General features: G+C 36.6%; 1 protein-coding gene across 2 annotated transcripts in view; it reads right to left on the bottom strand.

The window, feature by feature from the left end:
- Nucleotides 1-6610: 6610 nt before the first annotated feature.
- The window catches only part of LOC126969977 (rhophilin-2), a 135413-nt gene continuing 117921 nt past the window's right edge, over nt 6611-24102 (bottom strand). For both annotated transcript variants that reach the window (XM_050815624.1, XM_050815625.1), the window contains exons 6-15: nt 23027-23168; nt 20422-20513; nt 19130-19279; nt 18488-18646; nt 17239-17428; nt 15773-15890; nt 13364-13491; nt 11904-12370; nt 11122-11274; nt 6611-10412 (exon numbers count right to left, since the gene is read on the bottom strand). In XM_050815624.1, the coding sequence (XP_050671581.1) occupies nt 10251-10412; nt 11122-11274; nt 11904-12370; nt 13364-13491; nt 15773-15890; nt 17239-17428; nt 18488-18646; nt 19130-19279; nt 20422-20513; nt 23027-23168 (1761 nt within the window). In that variant the 3' untranslated portion in view covers nt 6611-10250. The remainder of the gene's footprint in view (nt 10413-11121; nt 11275-11903; nt 12371-13363; nt 13492-15772; nt 15891-17238; nt 17429-18487; nt 18647-19129; nt 19280-20421; nt 20514-23026; nt 23169-24102) is intronic.

Raw genomic sequence — 24102 nt, 5'->3', positions numbered from 1 at the left:
TTGCCCCAAAGCTAGGGGCCGTTCATAAAGAACGGTCGCACATAGGGGGGGGGGGTCTGGCTGAGTGTGACAAGATGTGACAAGGGGGGACGGGGGGTATACGGCAACGTGACATTCGCCTTTCATTAGCAATCTATACTAATATTATAAAGCTGCAGTGTTTGTTTGTTTGTTTGAACGCGCTAATCTCTGGTACTACTGGTCCGATTTGAATGATTCTTTCAGTGTTGGGTAGTCCATTTATGGAGGAAGGCTATAGGCTATGTTTTTTTTTCAAAATTAGGGATCCGTAATAAAATTGCTATTTTGTAACACAAGGTGTAAAATCGAAAACCTATTTTTGCGTGCGCTGCAAAAACTATTGACAATAGAACAAAATGATGTACAGGCTATAATATAGGCAATATTTTATTACTTATAAAACTATCGCGTGAATTATACTTTATATGGCAAAACAACGTTTGCCGGGTCAGCTAGTCTTGATATATAATGAATATGAGATTGCAATACCGATTGTAGATATTTCGACCCATTTAGAAAATCCTAGAACTTCTGAATAATATTAATATTTTATTTATTATTTATATGTCCATTATGAAAGATATTATTTATCAATTTATTTAAATTTTATTATAATAACTAAATTTTTTTTATAAATTTTCAGAATTTGTGTACTATCGTTTAGAATTTATCATACTCAGCAGCGGTCTTAGTTTTTGTGGCGAAATATTTCTAGGGGGGGTCACAGAGAGTGTGACACAGCGTGACAATAGGGGGGAGGGGGTCAAAAAAAGCTGATTTTAGTGTGACGTATTTTATGAACGGCCCCCTAGGCATTGCCTGTACTATGGGTACAAGACAACAATATATTAGACTGGGCAACAAACATTCATATTCATTATATAAATGGTTCCACCTACCGACATTCGAACCCGGGACTTCTAGCTCAGTAGGCAGGGTCACTAACCACTGGTCTATAGGGTAACATATAGTATAAGTTTCGATAATTTATACGTTTAAACAGAACCTCTTGCTTCTAGACAACCGATGAAAACATGCCACGTTTATTAGTTTAGTGTGTGTGACAAGCTACGTCTCACACTCGCAGTTTGTATGACACTGTGTTAGTGTGCGAGAATTGCTCAAAATAGAGGTTAACGGTCAACCTCTATTTTGTATTTATTAAGTATTTAGTTCTGTCAGAAATAAATACTTTATGTACCTATCCTAGATCCTGCCAGCATCACACCACAACACGTTTACAACAATCGAAAATACTAGTTACGTCTTCGGCGTCAGGTCTGGAGATAATCTAATATAACCGGGTAATATATTTATTCGACATTTTATGAGATCGCCGACGCTCTTGTAAATGCTTTCTTACTTATACTCGGATCGAAACACATAACATGTACGAATTTCAACTATTAGGGTTGAGTACTATGTATTTCTTACAAAGATTATTATTATTATTACAAAGATTGTTCAACCTGATTCCTGCCGCCGAATTCCACCTTCGCACGACACGCCACAAGTTAGGATATCATCCCCACCATCTGGATGTGTGGCGGTCCTCCACAGTGCGGTTTTCAAGGAGCTTTCTTCCACGTACTACAAAGCTGTGGAATGAGCTTCCTTGTGCGGTGTTTCCGGGACGACACGACATGGGTACTTTCAAAAAAAGCGCGTACACCTTCCTTAAAGGCCGGCAACGCTCTTGTGATTCCTCTGGTGTTGCAAGAGAATGTGGGCGGCGGTGATCACTCAACACCAGGTGACCCGTACGCTTGTTTGTCCTCCTATTCCATAAAAAAAAGAACTACTACAAAATTAAGGAATTCGTGTTTAAAGTTCAATAAATATTAGTGTATTCCATACATGTGGGTTGGGGTACTAAGTCATGATGTCATTTAAAGAGTGACAGTAGGGCTGCCATTTTTTGACAGTCCGTTATATATGAATCACGTGACCAGTTTTGTGTTCTTAACTCAGTTTCGACATGATATTGGTTTGGAACGTTTTTCTGGAATTACGTACAATTCACAAAATAACATATTTCTTAATATGTATGTACATTTGCTCAAAAAGTAGAGGTGGTAGTGTGTTTAGCGTGCGGAAAGCTATTTTTATATTGTAGACAGACATAAGACATTAGAAGCATAAAAACATTTGCACAAAAATTCTAAATGAAATGAGGTACTATTTAAGAGCGTACAAACTACTAATAAATTAATGATATTTAAAATATTTTTATATTCTATTGTATAATCTATACATATAATAATAAATTACTGTTCGTTAGTCTCGCTAAAACTCGAGAACGGCTGGAGCGATTTGGCTAATTTTGCTCTTGAATTATTTGTGGAAGTCCAGAGAAGGTTTAAAATGTTGAATAAATATGAATTTATGTATGAACAATGTTGATTTTCCTTTGATGTGTTCAGAAATCAAATAAAAGTACCTAATAGTTTAAAATGAATAACTGATTAGAATTTTTATATCTTTCTAACTTTCTCAGGAGGTAAGAAATAAACTTCCTTAAAACACGGGTAAATAACACTTAAAAAGGATTCCTTTTGTTTTATTTAATACAAAAGTTTACGTCTTTTATTTATCGATTGAGGCAGTACGAATGCTGCCGGGTCAACTAGTGTAATAATAAATATTGCAATAACAATTATTTTGATTTAAGATCATTTATTTTCATTTGATTGGCTGAATACATGGAAACCGTTGCCCCGCCATGTCCAGCGAAATTAAACTTCTGAATTTTTTCATGATTGTATCTGGTAATAATGTGTTGTACTGCTACGATCACTGTTAATTTTGAACAATATGAAATGAAATGAAAATGAATTTATTTTGGAAGAAAAACTGATACATTCACACCAAAAAAAGTTAATGAAAACAAAATATATGCTTAATATTAATACTTAACTTTACTTAAGGCGCGGACTGACTAGGATTGTAAACGCTACAACCAACCCTACAATATTTGTGTTGATCATGTGGCTAAGCTGCAAATGGGCATTTATTTTACTGATTTTCTTTTGTTTATTCAAAATTTACATATAAAATTGAAAAATTGTTCGGTTTAAGTTTTAGAGAAGTACTAATTATATCCAATTCTTTAAAAAAAGAATGTTCTTATCGCTGAAAATTCGGAGATTTTTGACTCCAAAGTTTGGGAAGCAACTTCAAAATTTTTTATTGGATATTTCAAAATATATATAAATATTCTATTCGGTTAAAAATTTTCTTTAGATCCTTCTTTGTGCACTGTATTTTTTGCGTCGAAATATTTTCATTGCGTTATGTTACAATCGACTCCCTAAGAAACCAATTTTTGTGGATATTGAGATAATACCGCGCCTTAATACAAAAAAAGGCAATGCTGGCATTGTTCTTCCAAAGCTGGAGTTACAGTTGAGTTGACAGATATATAATGAGCACAACAATGATTTTCAGTGAGCCCATTGTGTGACGGTTGGAGCTGAATTGATATATTTTAAGATATTGATTTTTTCGTAAATACATACATACATACATAAAATCACGCCTCTTTCCCGTAGGGGTAGGCAGAGACCACTTCTTTCCACTTGCTACGATCCTTACATACTTGTTTCGCTTCGTCCACTTTCATTATTCCTTTTATACATGCTCTCCGGTTTAGGGTACTCTTGACCTAGCCTTTTTTCAAGACGTCCCTGATTTGATCTTGAAACGTCCGCCTTGGTCTACCCCTTCCAACACTTTCATTCACACTGGCCTTATACACTTTCTTCGACAATCGTTCTTCATTCATTCTCTCGACATGTCCAAACCATCTCAGCATACCTTTCTCAATTTTTGTCACAACATCTTCTTTCAGACCACAACGTTTCCTTATCTCATTATTTCTTATCCTGTCACTCAGTTTAACCCCTATCATACTTCTCAACGCTCTCATCTCAACTGCATTTATTCTGCTTTCATGTTTCTTCTGCCATACCCAACTTTCACTTCCGTACATGAGTGTTGGAACCAACACCCCCTCATGCACAGCCAAACGAGCCTTATTAGACAACCTTCTGCCTGCTCATAAAGGAGTGCAAAGCTCCATTCACCATGTTTCCTGCATTCACTCTTCTTTCAATATCACTCTCATACTTTCCATTTCGTAAATGTATTACAAAAAGTCGTTCGATGCTATTCTCATTTCCACATTGTTGAACCACGACTTTTGTCAGCAAGCCGGTGACTAATTACTGAATTAAAATCAAAATATAATTTTGCTATCGTTGGTTTCGGTTTAGATCATTTATACGTCATACGACTGTAACAGCTGTGAAAACGTCGTAAAAAATTGGGGTTGCCAGTTAATTTTATTATAAAAGATACTCTATTTTGAGCAATGCACGCATACTAACACAAAGTGACATACAAATCGCGAGTGTAAGACGTAGCTTGTCACGCACACTAAAGTAATAAACCTGACCTGTTTTCTTCGATTCTCTAGCAGCAAGAGGCTGTATCAAGACGTTTAAATTTCTAAGGGTTTCCGTTTGAATCCACTACAAGCGAATAAAAATATGAGAGTATTCAAAATTACGTGTTACCAGTTCGATTCAATTTTAATATAAATTTATTTATTAAGAGATGATAAAACTACAAAATAAGAATAATAATACAAGTAATACTTAAAAGCTAGCTAACACTGTGCCTGAAATAGGTAATCCTGTGTTTCAGGCCTAAACAGCTGATAATGATAGTAAATAATCACAAAAAAGTGCAACTAATAAAGTAAAAAGCCATAAATTATTCTACAGGTTAACCCCCTTATTCATAATAGTCTGCTAATTTAAAGCATTGCTAATTCTCACTCTGTGTTCTTCTATTGACCTAAGTCAGAATGAGAAAAAACACTCCTTAGCGGCCGTTTAAAGTTAGCGGACCATTATGAATAAGGGGGTAATTATATAAGTAAACAATGTCTTCAATGTACCATCTGTTGGTTACCAGTAGAAAGTGTTGCGTCACCTATCTGGCTGGTGTGTCGAATGGATTACTTTATCTAAATTATTATTAGTAGTAGTAGCTGATAAGCACGGGTGCTATATTTTATATGTTGTGAAACGCGTGATAATTTAGATTAGTTTAATATTGTTATTTTTTAATATATATGAGAGGTTTTAATTATGTTGTTTTATTTTAATCCTCCTGCTCCTCGCGTCGGTTTCTTCAGTGAGGGTCGTGATCATCTCGACAGAGTACTTTTTTGCGAATTACTTACCGCCATCTCTGCCGCTGTCGGAAGCAGAGTGTAAAGCGTCGTGGACAGTGGTTTCAAGGGCAGTGCGAATCTGATCGGTCCATCGCATGGGGCTCCTTCCTCTTGGTCTTCTTCCCTCCACCTTTCCTGTTACCATCAGTCTCTCCAGGTTGTCTTCATCCCTTCTGGCGATGTGGCCGAAGTATTCTAGGACCCTATGCAAGGAGATGGTAGAGAGCCTAGTCACAATGCCCAGCCGTTATTTTATAAGACCCCTGAATATTTTTACAACCATTATTAAACGAGCCGTTTCCTTCTCTAAAATATGGTCGAGGGAGGCGATGGCTGGCCCATGGGTCATGCTCGTGAACGGGTGCTTCTTGTGGTGACGGGATGATCCTGTAGCCGGAAACTGCTTGATGGTTTTAAAATTAAATATTATATTTTTTTTTAAGGTTGCTAATAAAATGATTATAAACCTTTATTTGTTTGCGGTGTGTGTGGAATGATGCATCTACTGTACCATGGCCTACTATTATTGTTGATACAGTAGTGGTCGGCCATGACTGTACTCAATAACTCTTGTATTAATTCACATTTATTTTTTTGGGCATTTGTAGTTTGAGTATTATTGTTGCATCACTTTGCATATGTTGTAACTGAAATGATTTGTGAGTGAGTAATTGTCACAATGAGTTTCTTGCCACTTCTTCTTTATTAAAGCTCAACCCTCAAAGGCGGTGGATAATAATGATATTACCACCCACCTATAATTGACCTACATGAATAAAGTGATTTTGATTTGATTTAAAGGAGATGGACAAAAATGTATGCGCCTGTGACCCAGAATGTACATAAATAAAATCTATGTCAGTCAAAAGGCTCAAAAATTGCTCAGTAGGGGAGGATAAAAGTTATGGAGTATAAAGAAATTGAGTAACCACAAATAAATTTGAAAACAAAATTTATGAACGATGCGGGACTTGAACCCGCGATCTCTTGCGTTCCGTGCGAGCGCTCTTTCCAACAAAGCCAACTGTTCGAGTGACGTAAAGTTCATAAATCCTGTAACCTTTGTTCAACTCTTGTAGTAGAACCTATAGATGAAGCCACAACCTGAGAGTGTAACAGCCATCATTTCCATAACAATTTTATTAGCTCTTATATTTTAAACAATAAATATAAAAAGTCAATTCGCAGTCAGGGCACATCATCACCCGAAAAACGTCCACTGCTGAACAAAGGCTTCCCCCCAAAGATCTCCACAACAATCGGTCCTGCGCTGCCCTCATCCAACGTATTACGGCGATCTTTAATAATAAGGGCAGGGCACATATGATATAAAGTAAAACAATACAATTGAATAAATTTTTTAATAAAACTATCAATTATACAATTTGACAACAATTTATACATCTCTCAATAAATTTACAATCATATAGGTAGGTAGGTACATTTTGATTACATTTTTGGGTGCGATCAACGTTTGACATAAACTTTTAAATTCGATCGCAACCAAAACTTATCCGTAAAATTAATGAAATAGGGTTTAGTATACAATATGTTATATTATATCAACGTTAGGTTACGATTTTAAGGATTTAATTATTACATAGTATTTTTATTTTGTTATTAAACCCAGAAACCATGGTTTTAGAAAGGCAGTAAAGAAGAGAAAAATAATAAAATTTAAATAATAAGGAAATGAAAAACAACTAAAGCGAATGATATTACAATGTTTGATATTGTTTTCCAAATGAATTTCTAAATACAGTGAAAGTTGATGAATGATGATTTGGAGACGCACCTTCGTATTTTATTTTTGCTAGCTGTATTGTCTAGGAAGGGAAGATCGTCTCAAATAATGTCAAGTTATAGACCCCAAAACAGATCTTGAGCAACAGAAATCTCAACGTTAGTTTACTGAAGCTATCACATTAAGGGCTGTATTTCACTGGGACACCATGGTAGCGCAAACAGTCACCAACAAAATGTATATAGCTCTATAGAAAGTTACTCATCTGGTGTCCGTTTGGTGGCGCAACCAGCTCAGACGCGTCATGACTCTGGTGACTACATTGGTAGCTTACGTACACCACAGTGAAACGGTCCCTGACTTGCTTAAAAGCACTTAAAAAAATTATTGAAGTAGGCGTTAATTTGAGGAAATCCATAATTATCCAATTGTTTTAAGTTTTCTTAAGTGTTAATTCCGCCAATATTTATTTGTCTTTAAACAATTCGACACGTGTTTCGCCTCTACACGAGGCATTCTCAGGACATGTTGACTCGCCAAACTTTGGCACGAGACTGCAAAAAAGACCAGTCTCGTACCAGAGTTTGGCAAGTCAAGGCGAAACACGTGTCGAATTGTTTAAAGACAAATATTGGCAGAAATAACTCAATAAAACTTAAAAGATTTGGTTATAAGTACTTACACCAAAGCTGATATACATCATGCCTATAGTTTTTTATTACATAAAGAAGCTATGTATCTTTTATAATTATTAATGAGCCCAGTAAATATTTTTATCTGTTTATATTTTTTACTAGATAAGATAGAACATTGCTTAATGTTTACTTGTTAGATGATTAAGTTAAAACAAAAATTACGCTGTATTTCGTAAAAACTGCGCCACATTTAACTACGCAAGCGCAATCCGTGAATATTCTGTGTGTGGCAACTTTAATTAACTGTTCGAAATCTATAGCGAGGTCTATAACTTATAGTGTATGGTGGTTATTTGGTTTCCTTATATTTATACTCTGTAATGAAGATTTGTCATAAATGTCTCGTCAACTGCGCACTTCTTAAATGAAAAAAGATGTGACAGTTTATTCAGATTTCAACACTGACCTCTACTATATACCACTGGATTGGCCGCTGTTTAAGTGCTTTTGTATCAGTTTGATATTCGCCATTTTGGCTCTGTTGGCCACGTAGCGAGAGTCTGCGGTACTAAAACTAGTGATGACAACGTCGGCAAAATCGATGGATGGTGGGAAACTATATACAAAAAAAATTGTGTACTTTATAACGTTGATTCTTGGACCATAAACAACAAGGAAAACGAACGTAATTAATTCAAAATGCAAAAATACTTCAGAGTTTTGTACGTTTCTTCGCAGCCATTTGTTTTATACGTCAAAATTAGTACTCTGGACGCTCGCGAGTGGCGTTTCAAATAGGCACAAAAAATTTGCTATCAAACATATGGAACAGCCTGTCCAGTGGTATTTATAAAGGTCAGTGGATTTTAAATAGGTTTATTAATCTTTAAGGGACCATAAATGAAGTATAATATCGTTGCAGAAAATCATGTAGAAAGAGAAACACTGCAAGTTGATTCTTTAATAAAGTTTACGATAATTTGTTTTGGAAATTGCAAAGCTTAATAAGCAGTATGATGATAAAGAAAAATATAAAAGGCACATCACATAAAATTGTTTGATAACTATTTTATAGGTTAGTTAAAATTATATTTAATATATTAAATTTCAGAATAACATAAACTTTGGAATAGAATACCCATAGTTATAATCTTAATATAGTATATTTAACAGACTTAGGTAAGTACATAATAAAATAAGTAATTTTTACAAGTTTTGGACAGTTGGGTCGATGATTGATATTGATACATATGGGTTCTAGTTTCGGCTTTTTAACGAATGGAGTTTATTTATTATACAGTTTTAAATGTTCTATAGGAGGTCATTGTATCTACATCAAAGACTTTGACACAAATTCTTATCTGACAATCAGACGTTTTCGAAGTTCTCGCAAGAACTAAACGAACACTTCAAAGAAGTCGCAACTAAAACCCACGTTGTGTAAGGCGCTTAATATTTTACTCAACACATTCGAAATATCAAACATTATGTAGAAAACTGTATAGACGCAACTATAAAGAAAAAACTTTGGATTGGATTCTACATTGCGGTTAAAGTAGTAGTTAATATGAAGACTATAAAATAATTATTTAATTAAGTACATAATTGAATAAGCAAACTGATTTTAATAAATCAGTGATTTTTTTACAGTTTATAAGAATAAGACAATCACTTTTCGTACAATTTTGAAAGTATCACAGGTCAAATATTAGATAAGAGAATGATAGAAAATCTTTACACATTTTTCGTGTTTCGGAAAACATAATAATGTCACCTTAATTAAAACAAGTGACTGAAATTTTTTTAAAATATCACGTTTCCATCATTTCAATCAGGCACGTAATTTGACACTATTTGTCAGCGCGATCTCTCTGAAAAGTATTTTGTTTAAGCCTTGCGTTGACTGAGCTCGCTGAGTTCAGTCGAATCGAATCGAATCGATCGCAATAACTCGCAAACAGGAATAGTATTACGTATTAGTACGTGTTTTTATTAAAGAAACTAATTTTAAATGAACGTTTTCAATTCTTGACATAATTTCCTTTAAAATGACGTGTAATTTATTTAAAAAAAAACATATAGTGGATTTATATTATTTAAATCAGAAAACTAATTGTACTTAAATAAATTACAGGTTCTTGCAGTCAATTTTCTATAGGCAACTGATCGCTAATACATTGCATACTCCCTAAACGTTTGTTTAAAATTAGTTTTATCAAAAAAACACGAACCTACAGAATCGAGTGGTTGGATCTTGTACTATTATTAGGGGTGAGTCATATCACCGAGCATCGCTCGACAGGCCAATTTCTTCGTCGATGCGTTCCTTCAATTCGGCTCGACGAATCTTAATCATTATAGATGCGCTCCGACTAATACTGTTTAGAATGAAACCATTTCGTCGTCGAAGCTGACCAATACGCAATAGCGATCAACTTCGACTTAGAGTTACTGTGAATGAACGTTTTGTATCGATTCGGTTAAGATGCAAGGATTAAAATCGATTCGACTCGCTTCAATTTGACATGTTTCGGCTGTGGACGGATGGCGTTAGACCGTGACAGTTGGCAGATAGATCGCGGAGCGTGGTGTATGTTGGACGGTCGGGCTACCTGTAGACCAGCATGTCATGGGGGTTCGGTTCCCGGCGGGAGCGTCGGAAGGGGTTCCATGAAGGTGCACGCCGCGGGGAACGCTCACTAGAAGAACTTGACGCCGCGGACATGGAACCCGCCGTCGAGTTGGACTCGCGAGATGCCAGCGGAGTGGACTGTACACACAGACAAACATACATTTAATTACATGACTTTCAATGCATATAGAAAAGAAAAGGCGACGACAGATTCGGGATTTTTTTATTTAAATACCTTCAGTAAGTCACGAAAAGGCATGATACCACACATCATATCCCCAAAATAGTGACAATATCCTAGAAAGATATTTCAATTTGATCTTTCCATATCGTTACTTCCACATTTGACTTATAAATTAGTCAATCTTCATTCACCCACCTTCTCTACGTGACCAGACCATTCCAACATATTCTTATCACTACCTGATAATTCTTTTACTCCATAATACTACTGCAGGAACTGGGCCCATTTTTATGGAATTCGGAGGACAAACGAGCATTCGATACTCAGTCCAGAAGAGTTGCAGGAGGGTTGATGACCATGACACGCTTTTCTAGGGAATCCCCGTGTCGTATCATCCAGGTAACACCGCAACGTATAAAGAAGTTCATTCTATTATTTGGTTTATTAGTTTACAAAGATCCAATAAAAAAGTCATCATCTAGAAGAACGTGTCTACCCATCAGATATCATTAAAGGGGGTCTCAACAATATTATTACCTTCATTTAAGAGATCAGAGACGACGTACCCTTCCATGGGCTCAAAAGAAAATGGTTCTTGAAAAACAGTTCTTCTTGTAGCACACCAGAAACTGAAAGAAAATAATGTTCCGTCAAAGTGTATACCTTTGTGGAGCTCTTGTCCATTGGGGTTGCCAGGCGCAGGGTTAGAGAGTCTCCGGCACCCTGGATCAACTGCACCACCTCCTCGTGCGAGCTCCACTTGACGTCCACGTCGTTTATGGAGATGATAAAGTCGCCCTCGCGCATTCCGCCGATCTAGTGAGACGATTAATTCATATAATTACTAACGCGGATTTTATTACTCACCAGAGGACACGGGAGCTTTGAAATTAAGTTTTTTATGGTACAGAAGAATATACAAGCTTATAGGTAAAATGATGGTAAATTATCACCGCCGCTCATGTTCCTTTGCAACACCAGAGGCTAGAAGATCGTCGTCGACAAGAGTTTTGAAGGAATCTATGTCATACTTAGCACATGGAAACTGATTCCACTATTTGTTTGTACTGGGAAGCAAAATTGGAAATCCAATAATTGGATTGGATGCATGAAATAAGATTGGTGCAAGTGGGTGAAGATTGTTTCCTAGAGAGACGCAAAAATCCATATGGTGAGGATGATAATTTAGTTTGAGGCGTGGGATACGATGGTCGATTTCAGTGGTACGGATCAGTCGAAACAGAAATTCAGAGCACTCGCGATGATCAATAGGGTAGAAGAAACAGTAAAGCGACGTCTCTATGAAACACCGACCTGTACAGCCGTTTATAGAATACTGGGTCCCAACGATGGTTCAAGGTAAGTGAGTCGGTAGGGTATAGTTTTTAGAAGGAACTCTTTTACTATATTATATGTTAGATCGTTACTTAAAATTGAAAACTTACATCAGCGAGTGAGTTGGGTTCGATCCCCGCCACCATAACGGGCGCATCCCCCCTTACGGAGAACCCGAAACCGTCGCCCCCCACGGTCGCTTCGCTGGCCACGCGCCGTAACTCCCTCCTCCTTTGCCTACGCGCGCTATTCGCCAACTTATCCTCCAGCAGTTTGGGATGGTAATCCAAGTCAAAACTGCTGATATAGACGCCATTTTGTTTCGTCACTCGATCGATATACTTATCATCGCGGGTCTGGTTGTAATAGGTGCTGTTGTCTTCTGAGCGGTCTCGCTTCTCGCTTCGCTTGGATTCTCTTCGAAATTCAGTCTGCTTCTGAAGCTGTACGAGCCTAGGTGCACTCCAGTGCCGCTTGGCAGAAAAAATCGCGATTGGTCCGAGGGACTTGAAAAGGTCCTCAACTCTGTGTTGGGCGAAGTCTGGTGGAGTCAGTGCCAGTTGGAACTTTGATGAAGCTGAAAAGTATTAATAATAATAATAATTTCTCATTGATATCATCGTCCCAGGTGTTGATTTCGTGTTGTAGTACTTGGGTCTATCTCAAAGGGTGACACATATATGGGATGTGGACTCACCTATAATCCTCCTGATGGTGGTTTCCTTACGATCGATGAGACCAACATCTTAAGAAGCTCTCCCAGAACAGGTTATGGGTCAGATTCAGAAGTAGGCTAGTCATTTTCGAGGACGGCTCGTACGTTTACATTCCGTGCGGTAACTCCTCAGACTATCACCCAAACCACCGGTGAAATTGTCTTTTGCCAAATTGAAATTTTCTATTTAATACATACTTCACTCATTTGACGTACCATAAACAACTAAAATCACAATCACGCTCACATATTGTCTGAAGCTAAACTCTGCCTACGCGTCTATTAGGCAGAGGTTTCGTAGGAGGTCGTCAATCAATCTGTTTAATCGTCAACGGAATCCATTTTCAGGCTTTTCTCTCTCAAAGGTAAAAATTCTATGTAATTAATTGTCTATGAACAAATTAAGGTACGACAATACATTATTTATAAAATAGCAGGGCTACGAGACTAACAGGGCGTTCAACTGATGGTAATTGATACGCCCTGCCCATTAGAATGCAGTGCCGCTCAGAATTCAAAAAAATTTGAGCGGCACCACAATTGCGCCCGTCATCTTGTGACATAAGATACTAAGTCTCATTTGCCCAGTAATTTCACTAGCTACAGCACCCTTCAGACCGAAACACAATAATGTTTACACATTACTGCTTCACGGAAGAAATAGGCGCCGTTGTGGTACCCATAAGCTAGCCGGCATCCTGTATAAAGGAGGCCCACTAGTAATTAAAATTAAGTATTGTAATTATAACTATACTATGTAAATCATTATACACAAACTCCAGCCAACAAACACTTGTACTGACAACAATTAGTATTCTGTGAAAGATGGATAGTCAATTAATGGGCGCAACTCACGCAGTATTGCGGGCGCGTCAAGCAGCTCGGCGAACTCGGGCTCGTCGCGCAAGCTCGTTCGCTCTCGTGACGCTCGCTCGCGCTGTGACGTCACTACCCGGGACAGCGCTTCCTTACCGCGAAGTTCACTACAACACAGATACATATTTTACACCTAAAATTTCATAGTAGTTTACTATAACAAGGTTGTTTCGGCAGCACACAATTTATTATTGTTTTTTAAAGTTATACTTGTTTTCAAGCGTCAGGGAAAAATTATCCAGAGTGAATTTTTAGGATGCGCGCGCACACCGTCACGCAAATTCGACACCCTGACGTTAACTGGTCAATTAGACCATTTGTATCATACTTCAGACTAAATTTTGCGTTATAATAATATTTTTTTAAATAACCAACAATAGTTAAATATTATTTTATTAGGTACGTAAAATATTGATGTTGTTCATTAACTTTAACAGTATTTATTTTATTTATTATTTATTTATTATATACAGACACTTTATCACATAATATTAAATTATATTTGGTCCCTACACTAGGCGTAGCCTGTCCTGTAGGCAACCAATTTACATCCTAAGGTTAACAATATGAACCGAAAGGTCAAAAAGTGCACTCTGTATATGTGTGTGTGTGTCACTGGGTGTGTGTGTATGTGTGTGTGTGTGTGTGTGTGTGTGTGTGTGTGTGTGTGTGTGTGTGTGTGTGTGTGTGTGTGGGTTTAATAGAACATTTTAAATTTACCTTGTTGTATATATATGTATATAAGAATGGGCTAAATCTACTTGCAAATGTTGTATTTATTATTGGTGTTGGAATCTTGTACGAACGGCTATCTAGTAGGTTTTTATAATTATAAACGTATGTATGTATTAAAAGATTTATTTGTATAATAATTACCTTTTAAGGATGTTTGTTTTATTACGCCAAAGATAACAATAATTCTTGCGTGCCTTACAAGTACAAACACTTTTTTTATGAGAAATGTGAGGAGACGACCCCTACGTTTACCTGAGGGTCAGTGACAGTCCTGCACATTACAGTGCAGGGTTGATTATGGTTCTTCAAAAACCCAAACTTGTGAGGCGCTATTTACGTCATTTAAAAAGAGTTCCGATCCTATTGACTTTATGCTCTAGATCCGTATTCTCTTATCATTCCCTAGAACGTTAAATGAACGTACGGACTATGGACTAATACGACATTTGTACAAGCTCGTTGTGCTGCCAATATAGTTCTATCAAATCTAAAATATTTCTTCTACTTCTTCTAATAAGAAGGGTTATCTATGTTCTATCATATGAAGTCGAGAACTCAATCCAACGTCAAATTTTGCAGAATGCGCATCTCCCATCAATTGACGTTCGATATTATTGTTACGAGAATACGCATCAAACTATTTCCCTAATTAACCTAACTTCATCACAATCGGTACTGAACCGTCAGTTTGCGTTACGAGGATATGGCTACTGGTCGGCATAAAATTGCCTTGTCATTTTGAAACATAAGCGGCCTTACAAATAAAATTGGCATAAAGTTATAACTAAGCATAAACAAAGTATATACAAAATGTTTACAAATAGACATTTTGCTTATGATTGGCTTATTCGGACGTAACATTTCCCGCGTTTATTTGCAAGGCTGCTTGACAATCGGAAAACTTCAAAATTATCATTGTATTAACAGTTATTGTCAGTGAAATAGTCGAAATTTAGCATATTCTTGGGTTATTCTCAGGTATAATTTTATAGCAAGTTTAATTGTATGGCCGAAGTTGTTAAGTTTCAGTAGCCCATTAAATATACTAGCTACGGCGCCCTTCTAACCGGAACATATATAATGTTTACTACTCGCATTTACTGCTTGGCTGCAAAAGGTGTTGCCGTGAAATAAATACCTCTAGCCCATACCAGCATAGAATCATTTGATCGCGTGCAACGCAGAGCAGCCTGAATTCTCAGGGACCCACTGCTCTGTGAACGTCTGGATCTGGTGAGATAGCGCTTCATTGTGTGTCTTCTCCCGCATTTATCACGGGGAGTGTTTCGAAGAGTTGTTTGACCTGATTCCTGCCGCTGAATTCCACGTTCGCACGCCACGCCACAAATTAGGATATCATCCCCACCATCTGGATGTGTGGTGGTCCTCCACATTGCAGTTTTAAAGAAAAGGAAATGAGCTTACTTGTGCGGTGTTACCGGGACGATGCCCCATGTGTCCTTCGACAAAACGAAAGAGATGCTAATAATTTTAACAGATATGAGGGAACTCAGCTGTATATAAACGAAAGCTTCTAGATCTCTCTTTCATCTTTGTTTAATAGAGTTCCTGGCATGGCTAGTGTCGACGAGTTCGAAGCGACCAGTGACCCAGCATCCGACAGTCATAGAAATATTTTTAATGTATTCTTACCGGCACATTCTCTGTAACCTGAGCGCCTCTTCGTACAGCGCCAGTGACTCGAGAAGGTGAGCCCTGCCCAGAGCCAGGTGGTCAAACTCCTCCTCGTACTTCGACGTAGGTGATACACCTGCGACGTTGCAAAGACAAGTGAAAAATTTGTACTTACATATTTGCTTTCACTCAGTAATTCGATAATATTAATTCTAATTGCAATGACGCACAACAATCAAGCGCTTAAAAATTTTCTAATGCAAAACTTTGCCTACTCATTTCGTCAGTTGTGTTACGACCGCGCATTGAATAACAACGCCACGCAATAACAGGGTTCAGTGAAAAAATGTCCAAATCAAGTGAACAGCATATCCAAACTTAAAATGGATGAAGTGTCATATTTCATATAAGTGCCCTTTTAAATAAAAAAAAATTATGTAACTTATTAGACCTTTTAAATCAATTTGCTATATAGTTAAATTTAGATTGCTAAAACAAAATGTTCTGATCCCGTGTTTGCTTCCAAGCGTCTATAGGCGTATACAATAGACTTTAAACATTACTGCCACGAAATAATAATAATCTTATATATAAAATTCTCGTGTCACAATGTTCGTTCCCGTACTCCTCCGAAACGGCTTGACCGATTCTCGTGAAATTTTGTGAGCATATTAAGTAGGTCTGAGAATCGGCCAACATCTATTTTTCATACCCCTAAATGTTGACGGTGGTCCACACGAATTTTTTTTTAATTTTTTGACATTTTTTTTATTTGTTTGATTATGAGTAAAAAGCATAAAAAAATTGATACAACTTCAAATTTTCACCCATCTACGATCAACAGTTACTTTTGTATCGCGATTTTAATATCGGCAATACAACGTTTGCTGGGTCAGCTAGTAATATATAATAATAAAAATAAATAATGTTATCTGTATAAGTTAATGCAGATGTACATATATACAACGCCGCTCAGACATTTATGGACGACCTTTTAATAGGAGATTGTGTTTATTGTGCAAGTCTAATTGTTGTTTTTTTAATGAGTGCAGTTTTCTGATCAAATAAAGATAATCAAGTAAAAAGCTGTCCACATTTTGATGCTTCAAATGTTTTTCCTTAACCTTCATCAGATTCGATCATGTCATCACCGCTTGTTTGGTTTTACTGGTTATAAAATGTAAGGCTTTATAGTTCTTTCTTAAAAATGATTTTACTTGTTAATACATTGTTCACATAATTGTTTATGTACAGTGTAGAGAGGTACCTACAGTACTCATAACTCTATAGCTTTTTTATAATTTCTTAACTGTTTATCTCACTCAAGTATATCGAAACTTTCGAGTATTTTCGTTGCATCACCTTGCACAAAATGTTTTATAGGTAAAAATAAAAAACGGGTATTTGTCGTTAGTTATTCTTATCTCAACCTTAAACAAATATCAAAGCAGTTACCTCAGTCGTTAATTCACCAATAGACTTACCATTTAGTGTACAGTCGCGGTCATTTGAATACAAGGCAGAGAGACGATCGCGCGCGTGCTGAGGTACAGTCGCGTGCAGGAGCCCAGTGGCGCAGTACTGGTGTGCTAATGCCTTGTAGAACTCTGTCTTCACATGCACCAGCGACACCCACGAATATGGCACGTAGTTGAATACACCTTCTGTTTGCATCTGACAATAAAAGATATTTTCAATGAGACTGACATAAAATATGGCAAAACGTACTGTAGCTATTAAATGCTCTTGTGGTTACAGTTTCGGTGCTGCTTGTAATGATCACTTATCATGTCCTATTAGATAAAACAACATTTACTATACTGCAAATGATATTTGCAGAGCGGAGTTGGCATATCCACCTTAACAATTTGTTATATTTTTAAAGTGATAACCCGCACTTTCTGGGCTTAATTACTCAAATAAAACTGAAAACAAAATTTTATGAATGATGCGGGACTCGAACCCGCGACCTCATGCGTTCCGTGCGAGCACTCTTTCCAACGGAGCCAACCGTTCGAGTGACCTATCGTTGATAATATCTCGTATGCTTTGTTCAACTCTCAGGTTGTGGCTTCATTTACAGGACGCGGGTTTGAGTCCCGCGTCGTTCATAAAATTTTGTTTTCAGTTTTATTTTTTGTAATTATATCCACCTTAGTTTATATAGCTCGTCAATGATTATCTCCAAAAATTACTGTTACAACTCCAGAAAATGTTAACTGTGCTGCTGATCGGAGGCGGATGATTCGTTTATTAAAGGTACATATTTGCAAGGCATACATGAAGAATATTTTATTTCAGCAATAAATAATGTAGTAATACAGCTATAACAACACGCTTTTTAATCCTACTCAATAGTATTTTATTTAAACGAAAAGGTTATACTGTTAAACAGATTTCGCTAAGGCGTTGGTCACTTTAATTCAATCCAAATTATATGATTTTTATTTAAAATTGTCTTCAATCATCATTAATTATTGAAAGTCTGAATCTATTAGCCAATCGAGATATGCCTCAAAGCCCATAAGAACGGGTGCAAGAAATTCAAATATTTATTTGTAGAATAAAATAATATTATGCTCCTATGGTATTATTAATATCAGTGATAATAATTAATAATATCACCTTTAGTGAAACCTCATGCTGTTTCATAAATAACTGGTGTAAAAAACTTAACAGATCGTAAATTATTAGAAATAGGGGTCCTACTCAACCTCCCTGGGGTGTACCCACCTTGTCGTACAACTGCTGATACGTATGGGCCAGCTGAGCACTTTCCTGCGCCAGGTCCAAGCACATATCTAGATCGTCCCTGAGCTCTCTGTCTCGACCGCTGCAAGCCTCTCTCGCTTGTAATTGTAACTTCTCGAATAGACACTCGCGAGCCTGCGACTAAAATACAAAAAGAAGAAACTTTAATGTTAGTTAAGAATCAGTGTTAATAGGAATGCATTGAATTTGATATTGACATTCTAGTCATACTTTGTAAGTTTTACCAGCTTTAAAGGCCGGCAACGCCCCTGTGATTTCACTGGTGTAGCAAGAGAATGTGGGCGGCGCGTGTACACTTAATACCAGGTACGCTCGTTTATCCTCCTATTCCATAAAAAAAGCTTTGATTTAACTCAAAATCAATCGAGAACTTTAATAAGAATGTGAAAGCTTTGGCTAAACAACCAGACAAGAAATAACAGCAATACTTCTATGAAGATATATGTGCAGAGTGAGAGCGCTGTATCGTTTAGTTTAGGATATTAGAATTATTTATGTATTAGAATAAGAAAATGAAATATAAACTTGATATTGAGAGAATATAATTTCATATTAGAGAGCGGCTTTTGAATTGTGCAGGATGGGATGGAGAGGAGTACGTACGGTCATGAGCGCGCCAAGAACTAGCAGCGTGTCTGCAGCCAGGTCGACGGAGGGCGCGTTGGTGAAGTTCTCGTGGATGTAGCGGAGGGTGCCGGCCGCGCGGAGCAATGCGTCCACGGCTCCATCTAGACCTGCGCACGTCTTGCGCTCCTGGAACACAAGTAGTATTCAATCTATTAATTAAAACTAAAACAAGGGTGGAGATGGGGGATGAGAGAAAGAATCGAAAAGAATTAAATGTCGAATGAATGAGATAAAGTTAACCGCCAGATCTAACTGCGGGTGGATTGCTAGAGGTAGAAACCAATGAATTATTTTTCGTTGACCTAGAACTTTGAAAGAACTTTAGAAATAAAATCTATAGATTTGTAATTAATTCATAAAATCTGGGTCTTTATGGAAGGAACGACGGCCTAATTTTGAATTGAGTGAACCGTGTTCTTTTATTATTTTTGTATAGTTACGTTTATGACGAATAATGACGCACTTGTCCAGTTTTTTTTTTTTATATAGCTCATGTAAGTCATTGAGTATTTGACGTTTGAGTATTTTTATACGCTTTTTATTAGCTTCACCTGTATGTTTGTAACCGACTTGTTTGGGCGCTTGTAGATTTTAAACTTTAAACTTTGTAGATTTATCGAGGACCGATGACATTACACTAATTTGATAAAAAAATAATAGTTTAAAAAAACTAAAAAACACGCTTTTTATAGAAAACCGAACTAAAAATAGAAAATAAATTTTAATAAATTTAAATTAAGAATAGTGTTTAAAATTTCAATAAATATAAATTAATAATAGTGTGAATAAAAAAAAATATTTTATTTAAAAAAAAGCGTGGGGTGCTTTTTAAGATATTATCAAAATTATAATCACTCTACTCATATCTGTCAATAAAATATTTATAACTATTGACACCATGCACCAATAAAAAAACTAAAAAACACGCTTTTTAAAGCGTGTTTTTTTAAACTTTTATTTATTGTTGCAAGTCTTGATGAAGCTGTAAATGTTTATTTAAAAGTGTGACAGTTCCGTGCCACTTTTCAATTAATCTCAAGTTTTTTCGAAGTGTTAGTGGTTAATGACAGAACTGTTATTTCTCTCGCTGTTATAACAAAATAAGTAAAGTTATTTGCTTTGATTTGATTTGATTGATTAGCTCATCGTCTATAAAACGCCAAACGAATTGATTTAAGCTTCAAGAACGTGGATACAATACAATACACGGAAAGTGAGGCTTGTTGTGCGAACTATACTTCGCAGTCTCATGTGGAACATTGATTTACCTGTCTGGCACCGATCTGTGTGTATATCCCGGCTATGTTGAACAGCACGCACGCCTTCTCAAACGCCACAGTTCTCTGACATGAAGGAACCCCTGCAACATCACATTAATTGTCATTAATTTAAGATACATAATAGCTTTAAGGGTAAATGTATACACTTTTATTATAAAGTTACACCCAGCCACTGTTCAGGCATTATCTATAAATAAATTTAAATGTTTTATTTAAAAAAAAAGTCTCCGTCGTATATCCTACTACTCCACATGATCCGACAGCCTGCGACTAGATTATGATTATTTTATAGCAATAGCAATACGGTACAATAGACAGTACGGTATTGTATATTTGATTAAAAAGAGCGCAAAAAAAAGAATGCTGGGAGAGTTTCTTGCGCCGCTTCTTTACTCTCAGAGCGCCATTTGTTTCTGAAGCTAGTAGTGTCTAGTATATTAGAAATGACATCAAAAATAATTCTAAAGGAATCAATTTTGAGAAAATAAATGCCTTTTATGCCTTTTAACAGGTAACAACTTAAAGGCCGGAAACGCATCTCTTTACACCTGATGTTGCGGCTGTCCACAGGCGGCTGGCTCACCTCTCGCCCGTTTGCCACCTCTTATATCAATTATATAAATTAAAAGAAATCGTGTGTCTTCTACCGCATTTATCACGTGTTCCGAAGAGCTGTTTCACCAGATTCCTGCCGCCGAATTCCACCTTCGCACGACGCGCCGGCACAAGTTAGGAAATAGAAAATAAAGTGCATTTTATGCCTTTATTAATGAATGAATGTAATTTCTTAGTGAATAATAGATTTATTCTTAACTACACTAGATTTACTTGATCGCGGTATACTTATTTACCCTAACGAAAAAAGTATAATGCTATGGGAAGTGCCCATAAGCATCATATAAAATTGTGCAAATCTTTATGTTAATAATAGAATCACATATATATTTTTATGCCCACTACTCAGCTTAATTCAAATTCAAATTTTTTTATCCAAAATATCACTAATTGAGCTTCAAAAATTTAGGTAAAAATATGCGTCATACCTAAAAAAAACGGACGCAAGAAACTCAGCGAGCTTTTTCTTTTTTTTTTTCATGTAATTTCGTTACTATCTTATTTATAGCTCAAATAGCCTGCTCCATTCCCAATCTTTGGTATGGTATTAATAAGAAAATCATTTATGTTATATACACCTATATCATATAGTTTTAACGGCTTTAAAAAAAAAATTTGGAATGTATTCCAAATGTATTTTTTTTGAACGTTTTCTTGGATCATGTTGTAAAAGCATACAGGTATATCGCTCAAGAAGACTTAGTAACTTCACTTAACTAAGTAGAAGCAATACTTGTGTTGGTTCTTTGTATCAACATCTTGACTATCACAGTTTCTAGAACATTCACTTATGTGCATACATAACATTATCAAGAAGTCGATTTACTCAGTCTTTCATTGGGCACGGTGTTTACGCACGAAATACACACGAAGATCAAAAATTCTCCCAGTCTTTTATTTATTGTATTGTAGAAAAAATTGTATGAAATGAATATTTTATACAATTTCATTTAATAAAAAAAAAACCACTGATATTGTTTGCGCCCGTCCTTCTCAGGTTTGAGGCATATTTTTCATGAGTGATTGTAGATTTATACTTGATACGAATATCTATATATACATATCTGAATTTAGATCGTAGTCTCTGCACCTAAACGTAGTGTTTAAATTCTCTTTGGTTGCACCTTCTAGTATAGATACGATTCAGAAGACCTGTATGAGTGGCGTGAGGCGTCAAGCCACAGAGTCACAGTGAATTTTGTTCGAAGTTCAATTAAACTGTAAACAAAGACTAAGAAATACTTTAATTCTGTACGTCGAATTTACTACCACGGTTTTTCGAGGTTGAGACCAAAAAATAAATAAAACCAACATAAAACCGGCAACGATTCTGTGATTCCTCTGATTTTGTTTCCGCGACGGAGATCTCTTACTGTGATGTGACCCATTTGGTACTTAATCCATAAACTGTCCCAGGCCAATTAAGTTTGTGAACAGATAGATCCATTGAAGCTACCTCGATATATTTGCTATCGTATCTCAGTATTTCTTTCTTCTGTCATTAATTCCCATATAAGAAGACCACTTAGGTATGGGGCTTTATTATTACAATACAATGATTTTGTCAAATTAAAACTATCCTTACGAGGAAGTGTACCAAGACTACTGGCAGCATTTCCACGTTGGATAGCGAGGCTGATCCGTTGACCAAAATAGCTGGCAGCGCTTGGGTTTCCAGTAGCCCTATTGAGGGGCGTAGATGGTACTTTGTACATTCTCCGCGTCTCTGGACCAAGAAATGAATGACTCACTGAGACCAATATATTTGCGACGTTTGCTGTCTTCGGCAGTCGAAGCAGCAGCCTGAGCACCAACTGAAGTAACTTGGACATAAAAAAGAGCCAGAGTGTCGACGCAAGTTGCATCCCACACCAGCGCCCTTCTCCGTACCCAAGTCACCAGGGTCATTCCATCAGGACGCTTGCCATACGGGTAATAACTATTTGGCTCATGGGGCTCGTATTGTGGAGGTTCTCACCGGTCAAGGAGTCGAACCACTCAAAGTAGACTCCTAGCGAGCGGTCCGGCGGGAAGAACCGTCTCTCTATGTAGTACAGCTGGTTGTAGTATTTGAACAGAAGAGCCACGCCCGCCGTCGACCGCACTGGAGTTCGCATCGCCTGAAAAACACGAATGCGAGTAAATTAAAAGAAAATCTGGAGAAAAGGCACAATGGCCCAATCATGAGGCTAAGTGCGCAAATACCCCCAGTCAAACTACACTTAACCCCTTCTCTGTATCTACCCCATCCCTTGATTATTGAAGTGCGTTGATTTAAGACACTATTACAATTTATCGTTTTAGAACAAGGATGAAGTACCTACTGGATACGACTGCCAAATAATAAAAAGTACAGTGTATGAACTAGAGCACATCTTAAAATAACTGTTGGGTATAAAATGGACGAAAACAAAATTTTGTGTTATTGTCATAAATTCTGTTTTCTTTGTTGGTTCCAAAATTCACTTGCGACCAATTAATTATAATTACCAAACAAAAGTGTTTTTCACCTCTCCAGCACGAAAAGGGCGCTATTACTACGTGAAAACTAAAAAAAACGAGCGTGAGGCAAAGAGATTTCGATTTCGAACACCACGTGACCAAGATCCGGGAATTACTCCGCGCTAAAAAAATAAACAATGCGATCCGGTGCGTTCCGAAACTCATTTGAGCCTAGCGTATTATTTCATTGTCACAAAAATTTATTATCTTAATTGTTTCTCTATAACCTTTAACACTTTTCTCGCTAGTCGAGGTGAAAAGTTGTATGTTTCACACGAGAGCAATTTTTTTTTGTCTCATGCCTTTAAATCACGAATTGGCGAAGTAGTCTAGAATTGAATAGACTACTCAGCACCCACAGCAAGAAATAACTTTACTCACTTGTTGAAAAAATAATTATTTATATCAGAAAACAAAATTTTTTTTGATTTTGTTGCATCAAATCCTTTTTAAAAAGTTAATGCTAAAAGTAGTCGAATAAATCAAAAGTGGGCATATATTTTGCAAAAAAAAAAGAAACTAAATGAAATAAAAACAAATGATGTGAAAATA

The sequence above is a fragment of the Leptidea sinapis genome, chromosome 19 (genome assembly GCF_905404315.1).
Source record: "Leptidea sinapis chromosome 19, ilLepSina1.1, whole genome shotgun sequence".
NCBI lineage: Eukaryota > Metazoa > Arthropoda > Insecta > Lepidoptera > Pieridae > Leptidea > Leptidea sinapis.
Note: the sequence above shows the minus strand (reverse complement) of the source record. Positions and strands in the feature narration are given on the sequence as shown.